A 19,805-nucleotide genomic window follows, 5' to 3' on the forward strand; every position below is an offset into this window, starting at 1 on the left:
CATAGGGTACAGGAGGAATGAAAAAATAATCAGTTGTGTAAAAAGGGATATTTAGAGATAAAATGATGTGGGAAAGAAATCAAAGTTATTCTAAATAAGGCTGAATTAGGCTTGCCAAAAAGTAATTTGGATCAAAGAAGAGAAGAGAGGAAGAAAAATGTGCTGTTCAGTGAGTAAATGCAGTAGTTTGGCATGAAAATTGAATTCATGTTTCAGTATAGGTGATAACTTTGAATGTACTCAATGGTGAATGTAAATTAACCATAATTGAAGTGGAAGCAGAATGCTTCCAGATTGTGTCAACTTGATGATGATAACCTCTCCTTGATTTGTGAAATTTGTATGTGGAAACTGGGCTCAAAGAGGAGAGCAGAGCTCTACTGTAGAGAGGCATTTAAGTGGAAATTTAGTATTCCTTTGGTTTACAGATTATCATAAATGTCTCCACTGAATGCACAACATGAGAATGCTTATTAGATCTTCCTGTACAAGGAAACAATTGTAACTGGAGAAATTTTTGCAGATCAGTGTTTGTTTACCACACCATGACTGCTCTTGGGTTGCTTAAGAATTCACTTCTTTAGAGTCGCTTGAATAAGGCCCTGAACTTGCCTTATCCTGGTGCCCTCGGAAATAAGGACAAGATTGTTAAGAGATGTGTTTATATTTGAAGTGTTTTGTAGCACAGACTTGTTAAGAGATTTCAGAAATTCAGGAATCAATCTTATATGTTTTGTTGGGAGGAGAGTAGGCAAGAAATAAGGCTTATTGCTATTAAATATTCAAACATTTATTTGGTAGTACACGTCAGCAATATAAATACTATGTAGTTTATTTAAACCTCTTACTTTTAGACGTTGAATATTAGAACTACTAGCAGTGCTTAAGATCTTTATTTATAGGCTACAGAAGGAGAGGCTGGTTGCAACTTCAAGTGCGAAATGCGTGTTGTTATTTTTGGGAAGAACATTCCAATAAAATGAGGTGCTAAAGCAGAAATTGTCATAAATAAGGTACTTGTATATCTGCAATTCAGTGAGGTGTTCTCAAAGAATTTTATTTCTTCTAGAGCCATACAGTGTCTTATTCAAGGTGGGAGTTCTTGGAGTTCATCTGCTCCAGTTGCTTAGGGCCTTGAGATTCCACAGCTCCTCTGGGCAGCCTCTCACTGATCTCTTGGTGCAACTTTTTCTTACCTGGTTAGAAGCTCCTTTTCTGCAGTATTTGACTGTTACCTCTCATCCTTCTGTAGTGCACTTTGCAAAGATTGTGTCCCTTATTGCCTGTAACAACCTATTGAGTAGTTGAGAATGGCTGTTATGTTCCTGCCTTAGCTTAAGACTGAACAAGCACAGCTGTTGAAGCCACTCATTGTGGGTCTTTTTCTCTAGCCCCCTTTATGATTTTCACTTTAATTTGCTCCAATTTGTCAAAGTCTTTCCTTCTACTGGGGAGCCTGAAACCAGGCACAATGTGCCAGATATGGTCTGAATATAGGGGAATAATAATCTTGTACGGCTTTGTGGGGTTTTTTCCTAGCTGCCTCCAAATTTCTTGATGTTTCTGTCATCTGGTTTCTCCAACCTCCTGAGACACCTCTGCACAGTAACTCTGCTGTACAGCATATCAGTCTAGCCCAGTTTATGGAAAGCCATCCATAGACTTGCTGAAGTTGCATTCCATCCCCTTTTCCTGGTTATTAACAAGTACCTTAAACAGCATCATAGCTGGTGTTGACCCCTGAGAAATGCACCAGTCATAGCATACAGTTAGATGTCAAACTGCTCACTGGAACTCTTTGGGCCTCTGATTCCCTAAACCTTGGTTCTTGTTCTGCTAGAGGGTCATCATGATATTGGCCTTTTTCAAGCTGTCAGGAACTTCTCCTAATCACCTTGTAAAGATATGTTAAAGTGGCCTCACAATTTCACCACGTGGTACCTCCACCTGTGTTGGGTGCAAACTGTTCCATTCGATGGACTCCCTGTATCCAGTTCATCAAACTGGAACCCCTAACTTTATTTTCCTCTTCTTCAGGTAACACTCCAATACTCATGCAGACCTGGGAAGTCTGAGAACAAAAGTTGCCCCCAGAGACCAAGGCAAATACGTGTAGCCTTTTCTGTGTCCTTTGCTGCTCACAATTACCTTGATTAACCAATACAGCCATAGAATGGTTTGGGTTGGAAGGGACCTTAAAGATTCCCACCCCTGTGCCCATGGGCAGGGACAGCTTCCATTACACCAGGTTGCTCAAAGCCCCATCCAACCTGGCCTAGTTTGCATTCGTGTCCATGTCAACTTGGTGTTTAAAAACAATTAAGAAAATATGGGTTTTTTACTTTCATATTTTTTAGGTGAAGTTAAATTTTAGAAAGACACTCCTTAAAAGGCTCTTTCTTGTAATAAACTGTGAGTTGCATATTCCTGTGTTACCACTGGGGCCAGGATGTCTCAAAGATCAGCCGTGTTGCCTTTAAACCGCTCTCTACATCAGAGGCTGCCGTTATATTAAATAGGTAATGTAAAAATCCTACTGTCTTGCTATTCCAAGAGGAGTTGGGCGTTCGTTATCTGAAAGTAAAATGAGTTACATGATCTGTAGTGATGGTAATGTAATGACGGATTCTGTTGCAGTGTGTTTGGGAACTCGGATTGCCTGGGAAATCTGGGCTCCAGATGCTGTGATTTGTACCATGTGTCGAAAGCTTAAGAAATAACATAAGAAGGTCACTTTTTGTTAAAGTATGGATAGAAGATAGGAAATGTATGTTAAGTGTTTTTTCACAGGAAATCGTCAGCTGTCAGTCTAGTTGTTGAAGATGTTGTTTTGCTTGCCCACTTAAAAAGGCTTTCCACAGCATGTCAGGCTCAGATACATGGAATTGTAGCAAGGAAAGGAAAAAGCCACCAAAAAATAGACTATTTATAGCAAAGAAGTAATGCATATGGATAGCTTTTGGCCCTGGTTTTTAAGACCTTCAAGTTAAAAGATTTGAACTTTTCAGTCTGTAATGATTGTTCCTATTCAGTAAAAATACTGATTTTATGGTTGATAGCTTTGTTCAGTTACAGGATACCCTGGTCCTTACAGATTGGTTAATTCCCAGATTTTGCTGTAGAGCTTATTTTTCATTAGCTTTGACAACAGGTAGACAAACCAAGAAAGTGATTTTTGATAAAAATCTGTCTTGAGATACAGGAAAAATCATGGTAGGAATCTTCTGCTCCTGTTTTACTGTTAAGTCAAATCACTATCCAGACAGTATTATCCTTTACTGTGGCAAAACCTTTGGCTTGCATTGCCACTGTATCGGATCTGCATTGAGGAAATGTAATCTATTTCCATTACTGCATAGATACTGCATAACCTTTTAGTGTAAGTAAAGTAGTAAATGCCCTTAAGAAATATGTTTGAAGAATCAGTGGAAAAATGGATTTGATTATAACAATGCCGTATTTTCAGGAAAAAAATCTGGGTAAATTACCAAAAATGCCATGTCTAAGAGAACACCCTGTGTAAAGGGATAAAAGAAAACAAGAATACGGATGAGTGCATGGAGGAAGCATGAACTGAATTATCTTATTTCATGGTTCTGTGGAGTCTAAATGTAAGACCTTATTTTACCAGGATAAAAATAATGGCTAGAAAGACTCCCCCATCAGTGTAAATGCATTACAGTGAAATAGCCTCTGTGTAGTTCTGATTTTTTTTTTTCAGAATATCCTTTGGAAACCTTTATTGGGAAAAAATCTTCATGATTCTCTATAGGATAAAAAAAATCTAGAAAATTCTATAAGAAAGTGAGAAAATATTGCTTTTGTCACTTGTAGGTTGCTTCATTGAAAATCTTATCTCAAAGCTCAATAATGAAGGCCTCTAATAAATTATTTCTGTTGAGTTATCACTGGGTTTGCATACGAGGCAAGGACCAAATCTTGTGTATAAAATTCCAGCATATCCAAGTTCTTATTTCTCTGTCTCAAACTTGGAATTTTAAGTAAACCTAGTATTTTTTTGATGGTAAGGTTTGGACAAATTTTGTAATGTCTGGTTGTTCAAAGGAAATTCTTCTCTGAGATTTAAAAGCATCACATTTTATTTTAAGGATGTTAAGAATTGTCTGTACAAGGCTGAGCATTCTTTTTGGACACGTATAGGTAACATTCTAGTGCTGCATTTTTTTTTCAATCCAAATTCTTTATAAAGAAAACCTTGACCCTGCAATGCAAGCCACTTTTATTCTCCTCTTTTTAATTCCTATCAATACTTTGGGGTTTTTTAAGGTTTGTCTCTGTGTAGTGTGGCTGTTTCTTGGTTTGGCTGTTGTCATATTCTTTCTTAGATATTCCTGATTTCCATTGAGGGAATAGGTGAATTTTTATGTGACTCAGCACAGGAAAAACCCAGAGACAATATTGAATCGCCAACACAAAATTACTTTGTCTGCATTACATTACTGCATGAAATATGGCATGTGAAACAGTGTTTGGGGAAAAAAAAATTTCCTTGGGTTTTAAATTGGCAATTCTGTGTGAAAAGTAGGCTTTCATTTGACATCAAGCTGCTGTTCTAAATAATGTTTCTTTTTCTACCTGAGTGTCCTGCAATGATTTCCTTCAGCTGTTTGATATTCACCTGCTGCTATGGAACAAGCTACAATTGCAAAATCATCAAGGAGCAGATTTATAGGAAGAGGAGAAATTTATGCTGTAAATTTTCTGGCTGCAAGAACAGACTGCTCTTAAATTAATGTTAAATACTTTTATACACGAGATGAAAAGCAATTTTCTTTCAGTGGAAGGTGCTCATTGAGCAAAGTAAGTTGGCCTTCAACAAACTGTACCAACTAAAACTCTGTAGTGTTGCAGAATTCTGTGCCAAAAGCAAAGCACCTTTCCTATGCCAGCTATTAATCCTAGTGATTCAATTTCCACTGCTTCTCAGCAGTACTAGTTTTATTTCTAGTTGGGACTTTCCTATGCAGGATTTTCCACTGGTTTCTGATGTTGCAGCTAATCTGTATTCTGAGTAATTCATGAGAAGAAAAAGTGGGAGAGATGAATGAATCTCGGTTATCAGAGACTGAGAAGTGGGAGAGATGAATGAATCTCTCGGTTATCAGAGACGAAACAGTGGGAGAGATGAATGAATCTCTCAGTTATCAATCAAAAGTTTTCTAGGCACAGGCAAGTACTAACTCATTAGCAGCAGAGCTGTTAGTGAAGCAATCTGGAGCTACTTCTGTATTCATCCCCTGTTTGAACAGCAACTCTTGAGTTTGATCTGCTAGAAGGAATCAACAAGCACTCTTGTTCTCTGGGGCATTGTAGTGTCTGAAGAAAAATCCACATGAAAACTGATGAGATCAATCAGCTGGTCCTAAATGAGTCTTATTTTAAAACCTAAATAGCAAGTAAATTCTGTACTAGCCGAGGTGTTGGAATGTTCATTTGAAGTTGGGTGCAAGTAGAATAGCACAGCTTAGTTCCTTCTGCTGTACTAAGCCTGAAATATTCCCCTGCAACAGCATATTCAACTGGGTTTTAGTAATGCAGAAAAAGTTGAGACTCTTGCCTTTTAGCTGTGGATGAGTTAGAGAAAATTGGTTTATTGTAAGAACCACTATGTTAATCTTTGCTGAGTCCAAATGGGTTGTGTTTTCCATGATGTCCTGTTGGTGGTGTGGATGCCAGACTAGTTGGCAGGAGAAGGTAGCAATTGTTATACTCAGCCTTCTCTGAGATGTGCTTTTGGCTAAAGTTCAAGAAACGAGTAAAATTAAAGTGATTGATTATGAGTTAAAAACTAAAGTAACCCAGAGTTCTTCCCCTCTACCCACTCACATCACCCTCCTCAGCAAATCCAACCCCCTTCCCCTACTCTCCAAAATAAATATTTATCTATATAATGGAGTTCAATCTGGATTTCAGCAGACTATAATGTGAGGAGCACATTTGAGGGCATAGGAAACATTTCTTGTGTTAACTTTAAGATGCTGACAAGTAGCTTAATTGTTGGGTTAAGCCAAATGAACACCTTAGAATACATGACAACTTTGTCTACAGGGTGTCTGTTTTAGTTAATGAAAAGTAGAGGTGCAGTGCACAGTATGTTGTGGGCTTTTTGTTATTGGTTGGTTGGTTTTGATGTTTTTAATAGCAAAACGGAGAACATGCGTTTTCACCAGGATGTACCAGTCAGGGTTCATGAATAAGCAGGGAAAATCATCTTGCAGAACACCACCACCAAGGTACATAACTTGATATCTGGACTGGCATTTAGCCGCTTTTCAAAAACGTGTATTTTTAAGATGTTGGGATTGGAAGCGTTTGGAATTTCTTTCTAGCTTTGTGCCACATGGCTTGAAAATCCTAAACAGGCGTTTGGTGAATCAGTCTCTTTCCATTCCTTCTGCCCCGCAAAGACTGCACATTTAAGAACATGTTGTTATGTCTCTCTAAATTGAGAACATAGCAAAAAAAATCCCTGAATCACCAGAAGCAGCGGTAGTGGGAAATGATTTTTCAAAACCCTAATTGTTACATCACTGAGAAAAACACTGAAGGTTGAGAATGAGAGCAGTCACAGCTTTTCCTTGCTCTTGTTAGTATAGTTAAATGATCTATTCTGTGGCTGCTATCGTGCTGTTTTTCATAAGAGTTTGATTGGTTAAGTATGTTTATCCTTTTTAGTTCTTGAGAGAGGAAAACCAAGCATTCACTTTTTGTGGAGAGGGGAAAAAAAAAAGGCTTAAGTCAGCAGACTGTGGATTGGTGTCACTGTGCATTGAGCTTAAGAACTTGGGAGTGAAAGAATGAACACATTCCATCTGGGCAAAAGAATGATGTCTGTTAGGGTTCAGTTTGCTATGGTTTTTGAGCTTTCCATATGATCTCATCACTGGAGGAGGAAAGTATATTCTCCCATAAGAATAATCTTATAGTTATGATTCATTACTACTGTGGTTTTTTGTGTGAGCCTTTTGAGTGCCAGACCTCCCCCCACTCTTCCACCCCAAATAAAAACCAGCCACCCTGTCTTTGGCTTTATATGGTATTGCTGTAGGTGGACTTACCCAGAATAATGGTTGGCTGTAACAATCAGAGCCTTACATCTTTGTCTAGAGAAGAAGTCTTCCTAAAATATATTTATTCAGCTATTTGTCAAGCTTTACATTTTGGGAAGAAAGCTTGTACACTTTGTTTCCTAAGGTTTGGTAAGCATTCTTTTGCGTGAATGTTCTCTTGTATGAATTTTCACTTTTCTGCATATATATATATATTATAACTCATATACTGAGTTTAGTAAGTTTACTTGGGAACATACAATTTCTCCATTTTTCATAGTTAATGTTCGGATTGTCACTTTAGTTCCCCAGACCACTGCCCTAATGAGTTAGCAATCAGTTCTTAAGAGCAGCTGTGCCTTTTGGCAGTATCATTTGAAGCTGGAGATAGATCCCTTCTCTCCTTCTCCCACATCCCCCAATGAGCTCTCATATGGGGAAAGGGCAGGCTAATCCAAGTGTAATGGTTTCTGGAGTTGTTACACGACACCAGGAAGAGGCAAATTTGTAGAAAGGCAAGTAAACCCTGTAGGATGCTTGGCAAATAGGTGAAGATGTGACAAATAGGTGAAAACCCTTTTTGTTTTCTCTTTCAACGTGACTGTAGACGATTTGTTTATTTCCCACTAGTGAAAAGTAATCTGTCCGTAAGAAATGTGCCTTTCTGAACAGACTAAAGTGATTCTGGTGCAGTGAATGAAGTCATCCTAGCACAGGTCAGTTCCTGCATGTAAGGGACATGTGTTACAGCAAACCCTGTGGAGACAATTCATGTATTAATATGGAGATCAGTGAAGACTTGTTTCCTGTAAGAAGTACAGCAGAGAAGTGTAATAAGCGTGATAAGCAAGAAACATAATAAATTATACTGTTTTGATTCAGTTGGCTCTTTTTCCTTTGAATTGAATTTTAAGTTCATGTATATTTTTACAGGAATACAAGAGCACTGGCTCAGGTTTTAGCAGCAGTCTGTATGTTGAACTCGGCATTTTCCTAGAAAAAGTTGGAACATGGAAAAAAACCCAAACCTTCTTTTTCATTAGACCAGTCAAAGATAGTCATGAGCTACCAGCATGAATTTTTGATTTGGAGTAGTAACCTTTTGAAGTTAGTGGAGTTGTAACAAAAAAAAAAAAGTGATTTTTTTTTTTTTTTGAGACTTAAATATTTACTTTATAGTGTTTAATGGCTACAATATATGATATACTGTATTCAAATGCTAAACTATCAAATGGCCATTGAAGAGCAGACTTAAAGATTCTTTACTAAAGCTCATGCCTCCATGCTTTTCTTCAAAACGAAATGTAATCGCTATAGAGAATTGTTACTAAGAGAAAGTATTTAAATAAATCTCCCCTGCATCTAGTAATATGGAATTATTGAACTCTGGAAACAAGCTGGCATACTGTGATGGTTTAATTTTTTTCTAATAGGGATAGCTTTATTTTTCCATCTCTCTGTTGCAGCCTGATAAACAAAGTGATGATTGGTGGGAACTGCTGGCAGGAGGGGAGTATGTCACCTTCAAATTGATACCTGGATATGAAAATTACATACCTGGAACATTGAAATTTTAGTTATAGGATTTGTGTGAAATGAGGGCAGAAGTTTTATTGTGTAGTGATTGAAAAGGTCAACTGAAAATTGTTTTTATTTGTAACTTCTAAAAGTATGTGAATCATCTCATATCTTTATATGGATAAGAATAATTCCCTCCTAAGAAAATTGTTTTATTTTAAATGGAGCATGAAGTATTTGAGATCTAGACTTGGGTAATAGTTCCAGTTACAAGGCATAGCCTGAGAAGCAGAACTAAAAATAGTTTAACAGTTGTTAAAGAAAAGCTAGAAATTCTACTCAAGGTCATCGTATTTGCACTTGTGAAGTGTGCCATTGAATACCAAATAGTTCTAAAATTAATAGGTTTTTCTTTTTTTTTTTTCCTCCTCTCGGTATGTTAAATAAAATCATAAAAACTTCTTTAAACTTAGGCCTGAGAAAGGACCAAGGCAAGGCAGGGAGAAATTCTCTGAATAAGAACACCTGATCTTTGACGGTCTGTCCTAATAATTAAGTCTTCTGATCACTGTACCATTACTCAATCACTCTCTGGTTCTACCTTCGTTGTAATTGGAACATATTAGCTTAGAATCATAGTCTCAATTTTTAATAGATTTTTTTTTTTTGATCTGTCTGGCACATGACTGAGTTGAAGTTATTTTTTGGCAAGAACTCTGCGAACCACATGGCTCTGCTTCCAAATCAGTATCTAGGTCCTGTCACCTACGCTTTATCATGCTTGTGATTGATCCAAATTCAAACGTAGCAAGAAATTGTTACGGATTCAGAAGTTTTCCAAGTTTACTGTAATACTGTTAGGCATTTTAGAAAAACCACTACTGTTTGTCATGTACTTTGAGAACAGTACAGAATGTTTCTGGGTTTGAACTTTAAGATGTGTGCCAAAATATCTAAAAATAAAGGAATCCAGTAGGTTCTTGCATTACCCTCTTCTCAAATGAGTGAACATTATTTAACTGTGCCATATTTTTAATGGGGCTGTGAAACACATAAAAGTTGTAACTAAATTTATTTTCTTTGCATCTAATCTTTCTTCTTGGATCAGATGTGGTCCTTCCAGTCTAAACTGTAAATTATGCTTAGAAAAAAAGCACTGTTTATATGTATATTATAATTTTAGTGTCCCTACATTGAACTAGTTTCTGGCTAGAAAAAGGGTGGTCTAATTGGAGGTTGCAATCCAATTCTTATCTAGCTGTTGAATAGTTGATGAGACTAGAACACGTGCATTTTTAAAATTAAGAAAGTATTTCCTCGTTTGTTCTTGAATCTCTTGTGTGCATAAGAGACATGATCTCAGTACTCCCTCTTCTCCCCTAGCCTTGAAAAGCATCCCAGTGTTCAGTGCTTTTCTAATTGTTAGATTGTCATGGAAAGTATTATAGAAATTGATGCTGTTTTCTCAAAAATGTCAGTATTGAAAGTTAACAAAACATCTGGATACAGTGCAGAATTTTCTTGTGTTGGGAGACAGAAATAAGATATTAGGAAATTCAACATGATCTTTAAAAAAAACCAACCCAACAAACACACACCCCCCTCCCCAAACCAACCAACCAATAAAAACCACACCCTTCCCCCCTCCAAGAAAGATGGATGGAAGAGGCATCATCTTCCTCCTTCATAAAATATGAAGAAATACTTCATTTCTTTCCTTTTGTAACTTTTGAAGAATGTATGTCTCCTCAGCCTTCTCAATTTTCCAAATGGCAGACCGCATTCCTTACAAGCCAGGCATCATGTGCTTTCTATAATGTTGGATGTACCGGAGTGGTATGTTCAGAGAATTTGACTTACTGATAAGAAATCATTCCTTTCTATTTTTACTTCCTCTCTACATCTGGACATTTTCCGTAAAGCCAACTTGCATAGTATCACCCTTTCCTCTCCTAGTAAACAGTGTGTTTATGGTATGTTCTGATTTCTTGTATTTCGAATATAATGACATTCGTGATACGCTCCTTTGTAACTTCAGGCTCTACCTTAGCTTCCAGATGACTGGCATAATCAGGATTAGCTACTGATAGCAATCTCCTGATGAAATTGCACTTTTCAGTAATCGGTGGAACCTTTTCTCTGGGAGAAAATGTTACATCTAGCTGTTGACTGTTGTAAAATGTGACAAAACCAAAATGCATTTCATTTACGAGCTGGTGAATTTTTTGTGCTGAACTTTGTCCCACATGTGTTTGTTTTGTTCTATATATGTTAAAGGGAGCAAGGGCTTTCCAATTCTTACCTCTTTTGGAAGTAACTGCCTCTGGAAAATCCAAACTGTATGAAGCTAGTGTGACACCAAATTCTTTGCTCTTTCAGATTTTGCACAAAACTTTGTGTATTGTTATGGCATTTAATTAAAATTCATGGTTGGTGGTGAGGAGAAAGCAGAGGGGGAAAGTGCAGGAAAAGTAAATATCTTCCTGATCTCTTTCATTAGTAGTTAGGCCTGTCTGTCTTGACCATAACTCTCTAGAATGAACACACGTAAACAAAATGTCAAAGTGCTACAGGGTTTATATTCAGAAAGGTGGGTGTTTCGGCAAGTTGCAAGGAGTATTGCTTTAACATTTTGAGTTAAAAAAAAAAACTGACCAGAAAATTGATGGTTTGCCATAAGTAATTTTATTTTCTCCTCCAAAATATTTGTATTTTAACAGTGAACAGAGTATCTGCCAAGCACGAGCTGCTGTAATGGTCTACGACGATGCCAATAAGAAATGGGTACCAGCTGGTGGATCAACTGGATTCAGCAGAGTTCATATATATCATCACACAGGCAACAACACATTCAGAGTAGTGGGCAGGAAGATTCAGGATCATCAGGTAAGGAAATCTCTGAAAATTTGGAATGTTAAGAAATAAGCCTTCAGCAAAATTATGGGACCAGGAAATAATAAATGGATTTTTTTTTTTTTTAATTGAAGGAGCAAAACTGTGTTATTGCTTTTTTCCCCATGAACTAAGCACTTTGCATACCTCCAAGGCAACAGACCTTTTACCATCCCTTCTTACAGATATCTGTCTACAAAGGCTAGTAGTGTACACAGAAGTCATCTGGTTGTTTTTAAGGCAAAGTAGCAACCTAAAAGCTTTTCTTCCCTGCTCTGTGCTGTCAGCTGCAGTCTGCGTAGACACCAGCAGTTGTCTTTTGGCTCTTCCTGTCTTATCAAAACTTAGATGCATGATATCTCATTTCCCCAGATCATTTTGACCAAAAAGCTGTCTGATATTTGGTAATGCTTTGAGAGACTGAGAAGGGATTAATAAGGATTATATCTTAATTTCCTTGATGAAGTTACTGGATCGGGATTAAATGGCAAATTGAGCGTTGTGTCTTGAAATATGCTCTGCCATGTGATACTTACGATGGGGTTAAAAATCTAATCTTTTGTTTGAGGAAAGCTTCTTGTATTTGTTTCCTTTTCTCCCAGCATTTCATAGAATTGTTTTGGTCTGTTCTTGGTCATTTATCACACACCTGAAGCTTAGACTGATAATCTCTCATGTGATTTGTCACTATGCACTTATTCCAAATAATAAATGATTTCTGTGCATTCATCTGAGAACAAACGTGGGGTTTTTTCCTCCCATTATTCAGCAAAAAAGGTGAGAGTGATCCAGTTATCGAAGTGCAATGGGATCCTCTTAGTGGATGGCTTGTAGTAAATGGTTGTACTACCAGCTCGAATTTATCATCTTTTGTGTGAGCCGTAACGATCTTGCAAAATGATACCTTGTGATGCATCCTAGAAGTTCACATAAACTGCTGCTGAAAGCCCTGCAGGCCAAGGGGCGCAGCAGCCTCAGAGAGAAGGTGATAACGTGGGTAAAAAAAATTGTAACAAATACTCTGTGAAATTCATGGAAAACTGAGTTTCTGAATTCCAAGTGCATATTCACATCAAGTAGTCTGCTGCTGAAAGTCAGAACTGTTGATGTTACTACATTGCTGTTACGAAACATCGCGGCATCTTTTGAAGTGAGAACACTTAAGCTACAAAAGTTGATACAAAATATCTCATTAGTCCCCTTGTGTATTCTCATCACTGATTACATACAGCCTTGGAATTAAAATTGAAATGGTTATGTGCTTCAGCATTTTGGTCTTTCAGATTGTGGGTCTTGAATTAACCCATGTGGTTAAAGAATAAAATCTATACAAAGCTGAAACTTGTGATGAAACAGCAATTTTAAACAGAAGTAATTTTTTTTTTTTTTTTAACGATTGTAGGTGGTAATAAATTGTGCCATTCCGAAAGGGTTGAAGTACAATCAGGCTACACAGACCTTCCACCAGTGGCGTGATGCCAGGCAGGTGTACGGTCTGAATTTTGGCAGCAAAGAAGATGCCAATGTCTTTGCAAGTGCCATGATGCATGCCTTAGAAGTATTAAATTCACAGGAAGCTGGTAAGAATCTCTTAAGTATTTTTTTTTTCCTAAGATTGTTCAAATACAGAAATGAAAAAAAATTCAATGATTATGCGGGAAAGTCAATAAATCTTGTTTCTAATCGTGATTCAGCCTCTAGGCATTTTAATTATTTGGGTGTTTTGTCTAACTAATTACTGCTTCTTAACAGTGATTCTCAACTGCACTGCTATCCCTGTAAATGCAATTCCTAGCAAGTAAATCAATTTTCATATTATCTATTACCTATAAAAACTGCTGGCTTTGCCTTTTTTTTTCTTCAAGGAAGCAAAACCAAAAGACCTGACCAAGAAAGATGTACTTTGTAATTAGGATACTTTTCAGGATTTCTAGACTCATTCAGCATTCTTATGGTGTGTCAGTATCCTTGCTTCTCATTGATTACTGATTTATTATAAAAATAAGAGGTTTTTTCCTCCAAACTTAAGAATTCAGGTCATCCTCTTTGGCAGTTCTTACCATAAAGAGTTTTCTAGCTTTGAGGCCTTAAATCCAGGGGTAACCTTCAGATGAGCACATAAAATTTAGACAACAGGTCTGTCATTTTATCTGTTTGAAGACTGGGATGACATAGGGTGTAAAACATTGGTGGAAAAATTAGTTGCTTTCAGTCTTCAGGTGATATCTGTAACATATTCTAGGTAGGCTCTACAGCAAATTGATCAGTGTAACACTGTGATACACACACAGGGAGTTTTTCTTTTAAAAGACTAAGAGTCCTTTGTGTTCTTGTAACCAAATAGAATTCTTTTGTCCTCATTAAACTTTAAAGATTGCCCATGTAACAAGAGATAGTTCTTCTGTACTGGTTTTCTTTCTTGTGTGTAGGAGAGGCTGTAGATAACTTTACTAGGGCTGTCTCAACTACAGCAAAAAAGGTGACTTTATCAAGTTGCTCTTTATTCTGGTAGTTGTTTCAAGACTTACCTTTTGAAACTAAGCTATCTAGACCATGGATGATACATTCTGCAGTGCTTACACTGTTATGCAACATATGAGGCCAAAATAGAAATGGTAGCTAGAGTTATAGGGTTTCTTTTTGCCTGCTAAAATAATCCAGTTGTGATTCCTATTCTCCTACCCTCAGTAGGCATGACAGTGCTCATTTTTTGGTCAGCGTGTCTTCGTGGATTGCAATTTGTCTAATCCTAATTCTCTTGCTGTTTTATGCAAAGAATATGTGGGCTAACAGCTGAATTGATACATTTTTTCAGTAGCGGAAGTTTTACTGAACTAAGGTACCACTTCAGTTGGAGTTTGTCTGCTTCGTTCACTTAAAGACCAGTTAATCTCTGATGACTGGTTGTTTTGTTTTTGGCAAATTTTGAAATGAGAGTTGAGTATGACTGTAGTATCACAGCCCAGGTGCTAGCTACAGTGCTGTCATCTACTGGTTCGTTCTTGACAGTTTTGAGGTGTAGCTCTGACAGGGACATGAATTAAGTTGTGTAATTTTGTCTGAAAGTGGCTGATTGTAACCTTAAGTTTTCTGAATTGTGAAGTAGTCACTTTGTTTCTCCTTGTGATTTGACTTGGTAGCAGCAGTAGGTACAAGTCAAAATGCATTAATTAGCTGCATCACAAGCTAATGGTGGGCACAGGAGAGATAACTGTTCTTCCCTAGCCCCTGTCAGCCAAAAAGAACTGTAGTTGTTTAAGATTAGCTTTTTCTGTCACTGACACATAGGTGCTCTTAAGCTTCCATCAAGATGAAATAAAACCAAAACTTAACATTATCAGCATGGTTTTCAGCAGATGTCTGAAGATGAGTAGTTTAGCACTGCTGCTTTTAAAAAAAAGTCCTAACTATGCATATAGGATTGCTCTGTAAGCCTTGTAACATTTCCAGAGAATATTTTAAGATAATGTTCATAATGTATCTGTGTTAGAATACTGTTATCAAGTGTTCCTAAGTTTTATTAGCTGGGAGGTTTGTCTTATATGTATGATCTACATATGTTAATATGTATGATCTACATATTTTCTGACCTCTATCAGTGTAAGAATTAAAAAAGATCAAGTATCTTTCTAAACATGCCTGCTTCAGTATTGGAAATGGGATACTGAGTAGCTTGCAGTTTAGGATCAAGCTAATTGGACTCCTTGCTCAAAGTTTAATGCATTTCTTCTCTCTGTAGTTGATATAATTTCCTAAAAGTGCAGCTAGAAACGAATCCTTGCTGTTAAGTTTTCCCCCCCAGCATCTCTGAAATAGCTGAATATTTACTTAGATGGGTCACTGACTCTGAGGCTTTCATAGTAGCTCTACATTTTAGAAAATGGATTGCAACTTCCCTTCTTTTATAAACAAATTAGCCTCTTTTTTGGAAAGGTGTCGAGAGGGTATATGTTATAAAAGTGAAGTTATAAATACGTGAAGATCAATGCATAATATATTGATGGTTTTGTTTCTTTCAATTATCTGCTAGGATTTTAAAGACTTCTCACACATGCAATTGGTATTAAGAAGATACTGCTTCAAAATCCATACTTAAAGAACTGAAAAATCTGTACTTAAAGAGGACAACTTGTCTCTAATATTTTAAATTGCTGTATTTTCTAGCGTATGAAATATAGCATATAGAGCTTCCAACTCAAGTAAAATAAATGCTATATAGGTAACTTTCCTTTTACTGTAGAATTGCTTACAGTTGAAGTTTGATTCTTGCAGTATCCTTATTTTCTGCTGTTTTCTCACTTTGGCGATTTCTTTTATTAGCTTGGTTATTCTGTGTTGTATTTTATTCATAAAAGGAAAGCACTTTTAATGTTAGCTGAGCATACTATTCAGAAATTCATAAAGCTGTAGATGAATTTTAAATTTTATGCAAGGGTTCACAGAAATCTAAATGACTTCTGAGGAATATTAAAGATTGTGCTGTGTACATCCTTTTAGTTTGCAAGTCAGCTGTTGGGTATGGCTCTCTCGCTCTTTTTAAAATAAAATTAAATCATGGTCTCCCTCTCTTGCATATATTTGAAAAATGTCATTGATCTTTGCTTGCAGTTGGCATCCTCAGCTGTTCTACTGGCTGCTGGCGAAATTGGAGGTTGTTTAATTTAGGATCTCCCTCTAGTGGATCTGCCGAAGCCGAGGTGACGGCACTGGGTGCCCTGTACCGCTGAGCTCGCAGGGATGGGCTTTTCCTCATTCTGATGAGTTCAGAATGCAGAGTGAGAGTCTCTAAAGTTAAAGGCTTTACTGCAGCTGGCAGTTTTCTTCTAAAACTGTTTTCTTCTAAAAAAACCACTACAGGTTTGTTTCAAAGGGCTCCGAAGCAGTGGCTGCCTTGTCAGTGAAACTGTCTGAAATATTCTGCAGGTCTAGGTTTTTTTTCTTCCCGCTGATTTTCAGGGCTGATCATATGAACATCCTGACTTATATGCTTGAACTCTGCTTATTTTATTTTATGTAAAAATCAAAGTGTTTCAACTCCGCTCTGGTTTGAATAATTGCATTAGCTAGTAGCTGTTCAACCAGACACTATTTTCCTGCTGGCTAGTTGAGCAGATTGTAGGCCACCTGCAAATTCAGCAGAGAAAAACAACACAGGACTTTATTTTCTCCTGGAATTTTAAGGTAGACTACTAATACTACAGGTTCTTGCCTCATACTATTTAGAAGTTGCATTAAAACTGAACTAAGATTTCTTTCTGTCACTCATTTGGGAAGATTTTGAAAGACTTACTTATTTCATTAAATGATTGTTTGGAGCTACACCTGCATCAAATGACAAGTGTGTGTCATCAGTTTAAGAAGTCATTTGAAGAGGATTTCAGGCTTTAAGACTGTGTGCAATGAGTTCAGATATTCAGTTATTGGTCTTGTCTAAAGCTGATGGCTCTGTGAAAGTTTTGCATTTAATTACAAAGAAAATATTCATATCTGCATTAAGTAGAGCTCAGTGTTGCAATCAAAGTGGCTCTGGAATGAGTAAAGTGTCAATGAAAGGAAATTAGATGGCTGGGAAAATTCTGTGTGTGAGACAATGGATTATTTCTTTGAAGGAATAAGGGTAAATAAGGGAAGTGTGCTCTGGGAGATGGGAGGAACAAAGGAGTATCATACTCAGTTTTGCTGCAGAAGTACCTACTAGTTCAGTTGGAATTGGTGTTGCTTTGTGTGGCATCTCTCTTCAATCTCGGGAAAGCCTTGCTAAGGGAATAAGAAACGAAAGATGAGATTTATATATGTGTAATTTGCATTTGAGGAGGTACTTTGAGTTGTTTGTTGCAGAAGATGAAAGCGTCGGAAGAAGAACTGAAGGATGTCATACAACCGTAAATAAGCCTGTTCTAATTCTTACTACATATACCTAAGATTCATGATGCTTTTTGTACTAATCTTTAGCAGTTATATATTGATCCTTGAAAAGATTTTGGGCTGTTCTGGATATAAAGGCAAGGGGGGGAATGGCTTCAGTGATGCTGTTGTAGTACTGCCTTAGATTGCAGTTTAATTCATAGGAAAATGGGGAGGAGGAAAAAAAAACAGTTTTTGTGTTTCCAGGGTCTCATTATTTTGTTTATCTAATCCTGGGGAAAAAAGCTCCTGTGGTTCACGTTCTTTGAATTTCTCTTGAATTATTAACTCTAGAAGTTAGGTTGTCCAGTTATTAAATAAAAAAAACTTTTATGAGGTAAAGATGCATGCTTTTCCTATGACTGTATCTACAGTCCTTTTTCTTATAGCAGAGATAGTTAATTAAATCCTTGCTGATAGGGGAATGCACTTATATCGTGCGTTGAATAATTTAATATCTCTGGGAAATGCAAACAACCAAAAATTGAGGTTTCCTAATTGGAATATATTGAAAGACAATGGAAGACTGAAAGGAGAAAAATATATCCGGAGCTCACGGGGGGATCCCAGATGCTTCTCTTCGTACTGTTTTGGTTCATGTCATGCTAAAACTTGTATAGAGAAAAGAGAAAATTCTACAGCAGTGAAGTAATTATGCTATACCTGTACTCTAAGCCAGCCTCTGGAGCAGGCTGTCAGCACTCCCTGTAAGAAAGAGAGTAACGTGATGATATTATTACCTGTGTTGTCAGAAGTTGGATAATATCTCCATTTTTGCTAGCAAGATTTTTCCTTCCTTTTAGATGTGGGATTGATTAAAGAAAAAATTTTGGTAGTTTCTAGATTTTTACAATAGCTAATCCCAATTTAAGTAATCCTAATTTATATGCCAAAATATTGACCAAGAGGAAGTTTTAACTATTTATTGGACAAAGTACTTCCTTTTCATTTTAATTGCAGTTAAGATTATTGAAAGCATCATCAGTGTTGGTTGTGGTATTTAGAAGCGAAGAGAGAGTTGCTAAGTTTTATGAATTCTTAAGGGTTGCCTGTATGGTGTTTCTGATTTCCATGGTTCTTCAGAATTAGTGGTGTATCACATGAAAGCATTTAATTTTTTTTTAGGTGAACAAAGAATTTAATTAAAACTTGGTAGTTGGTCTAAACTGTATAGCAAATATAAACAGAAGTATATTAATTTGTGGATAAAGTTTTATTTAATAAATATTGGGGAATGTCAATATATTTTACCCTTGAGAGTTCATATTGTTGTCTTAAAAATATTCCCAGTAGAAGTTGTAGATAGATTAAATCTGCCTTTTGGGAACAGGATGTTTTCGTAAAAATCATGAACACAGTTGTGGAAATACAGCTTGGTTAGGCTCATTTCTGTAGTATTATACACCAGTAGCAACAGTCATCACCTATAACATTGCTATTTAAACAAATTTTGTCAGAACGGGGTGGTGGAAATAGTAAATATTCCGCAGTAGATGGTACTGATATATTTTATTTCAATAATTGCTATTTGAAGTTTGTGATACTGTAGCTTCTTTAAGCAACCATAGTTCTCTGCTGCTGAAGCTTTGTCTCCCCCTGTATGAAAGGATGGCAGAGGGAAACTGGAAGCCTGCTGAAGGTTGCCCAGCACACTGGTGCTGAGCCAAGCCTGGCACCCAGGTTATCAGCGCCTGGTTTCCGAGGCACTGCTGGCACTGATAGGAGGCTCTGCTGGCATTGATAGGAGGCTTACCTCTACTTAAATTCAAATGTATTTTAATGAATATTTTTGTTATTCTTGCTGCCTTTTGTTATCTTGATCAGGTAAAAGTACTTGTGGAGTGAAATGGAAAGTATTTCCTTTAAGTATAGAGTGATGACTAAATTAACTCAGCTGAAGCTACTTACAAAATGGTAACAGCATAAGAGGAAGGAGGTATTTGAAGGAAAGGGAAGTCTCAGCTGGAAGATGATTCACCCAAATAGAAGTACTAGAGAACAGTTTTGTCACTTGTTAATGCCCTAGTTTTTGGCCATCATAGTCTTGCATATAAATCCATAACCCAAGTCCACGTCTTGGCTTTGTTTCTGCTGGAAGCTGGTTAGCAAGTCTCCCTAGACTTTGTTCTATCATGTCCTAGAGCAGGACAGGCTCTGAATGGGAGGAGAAGGAGCTAGGGACAAGTAAAAGAAGGTACTTCACCATAATTGTTCTTAGTACTCCCTGCATAGATCTCTGAAAAGCCTGCTTTCCATTTATTCAGAAAACATTTAAGCATTTAGTAGAAAACTTTTTTTCTGTTATAAGGTCTTATATTCTAGAACAGAAGTACATCTTAGTGGCTGTGGCTTTGAACTCTTGCCTGTGGTCTTAGCTTAGTAGGTGTACTCAACCTGTTCTTAGTGAAAATTGTCTCTGAA

The 19,805-nt window shown here is 37.0% G+C and overlaps 1 protein-coding gene across 5 annotated transcripts in view; it reads left to right on the plus strand.

The window, feature by feature from the left end:
- Positions 1-19,805, plus strand: part of ENAH (ENAH, actin regulator) — an 86,626-nt gene that overhangs the window by 31,190 nt on the left and 35,631 nt on the right. For all 5 annotated transcript variants that reach the window (XM_027659229.1, XM_027659232.1, XM_027659234.1 and 2 more), the window contains exons 2-3: positions 11,309-11,474; positions 12,883-13,060. In XM_027659229.1, the coding sequence (XP_027515030.1) occupies positions 11,309-11,474; positions 12,883-13,060 (344 nt within the window). The remainder of the gene's footprint in view (positions 1-11,308; positions 11,475-12,882; positions 13,061-19,805) is intronic.

This window comes from Corapipo altera, unplaced genomic scaffold, assembly GCF_003945725.1.
Source record: "Corapipo altera isolate COAL_440 unplaced genomic scaffold, ASM394572v1 48, whole genome shotgun sequence".
Lineage (NCBI taxonomy): Eukaryota > Metazoa > Chordata > Aves > Passeriformes > Pipridae > Corapipo > Corapipo altera.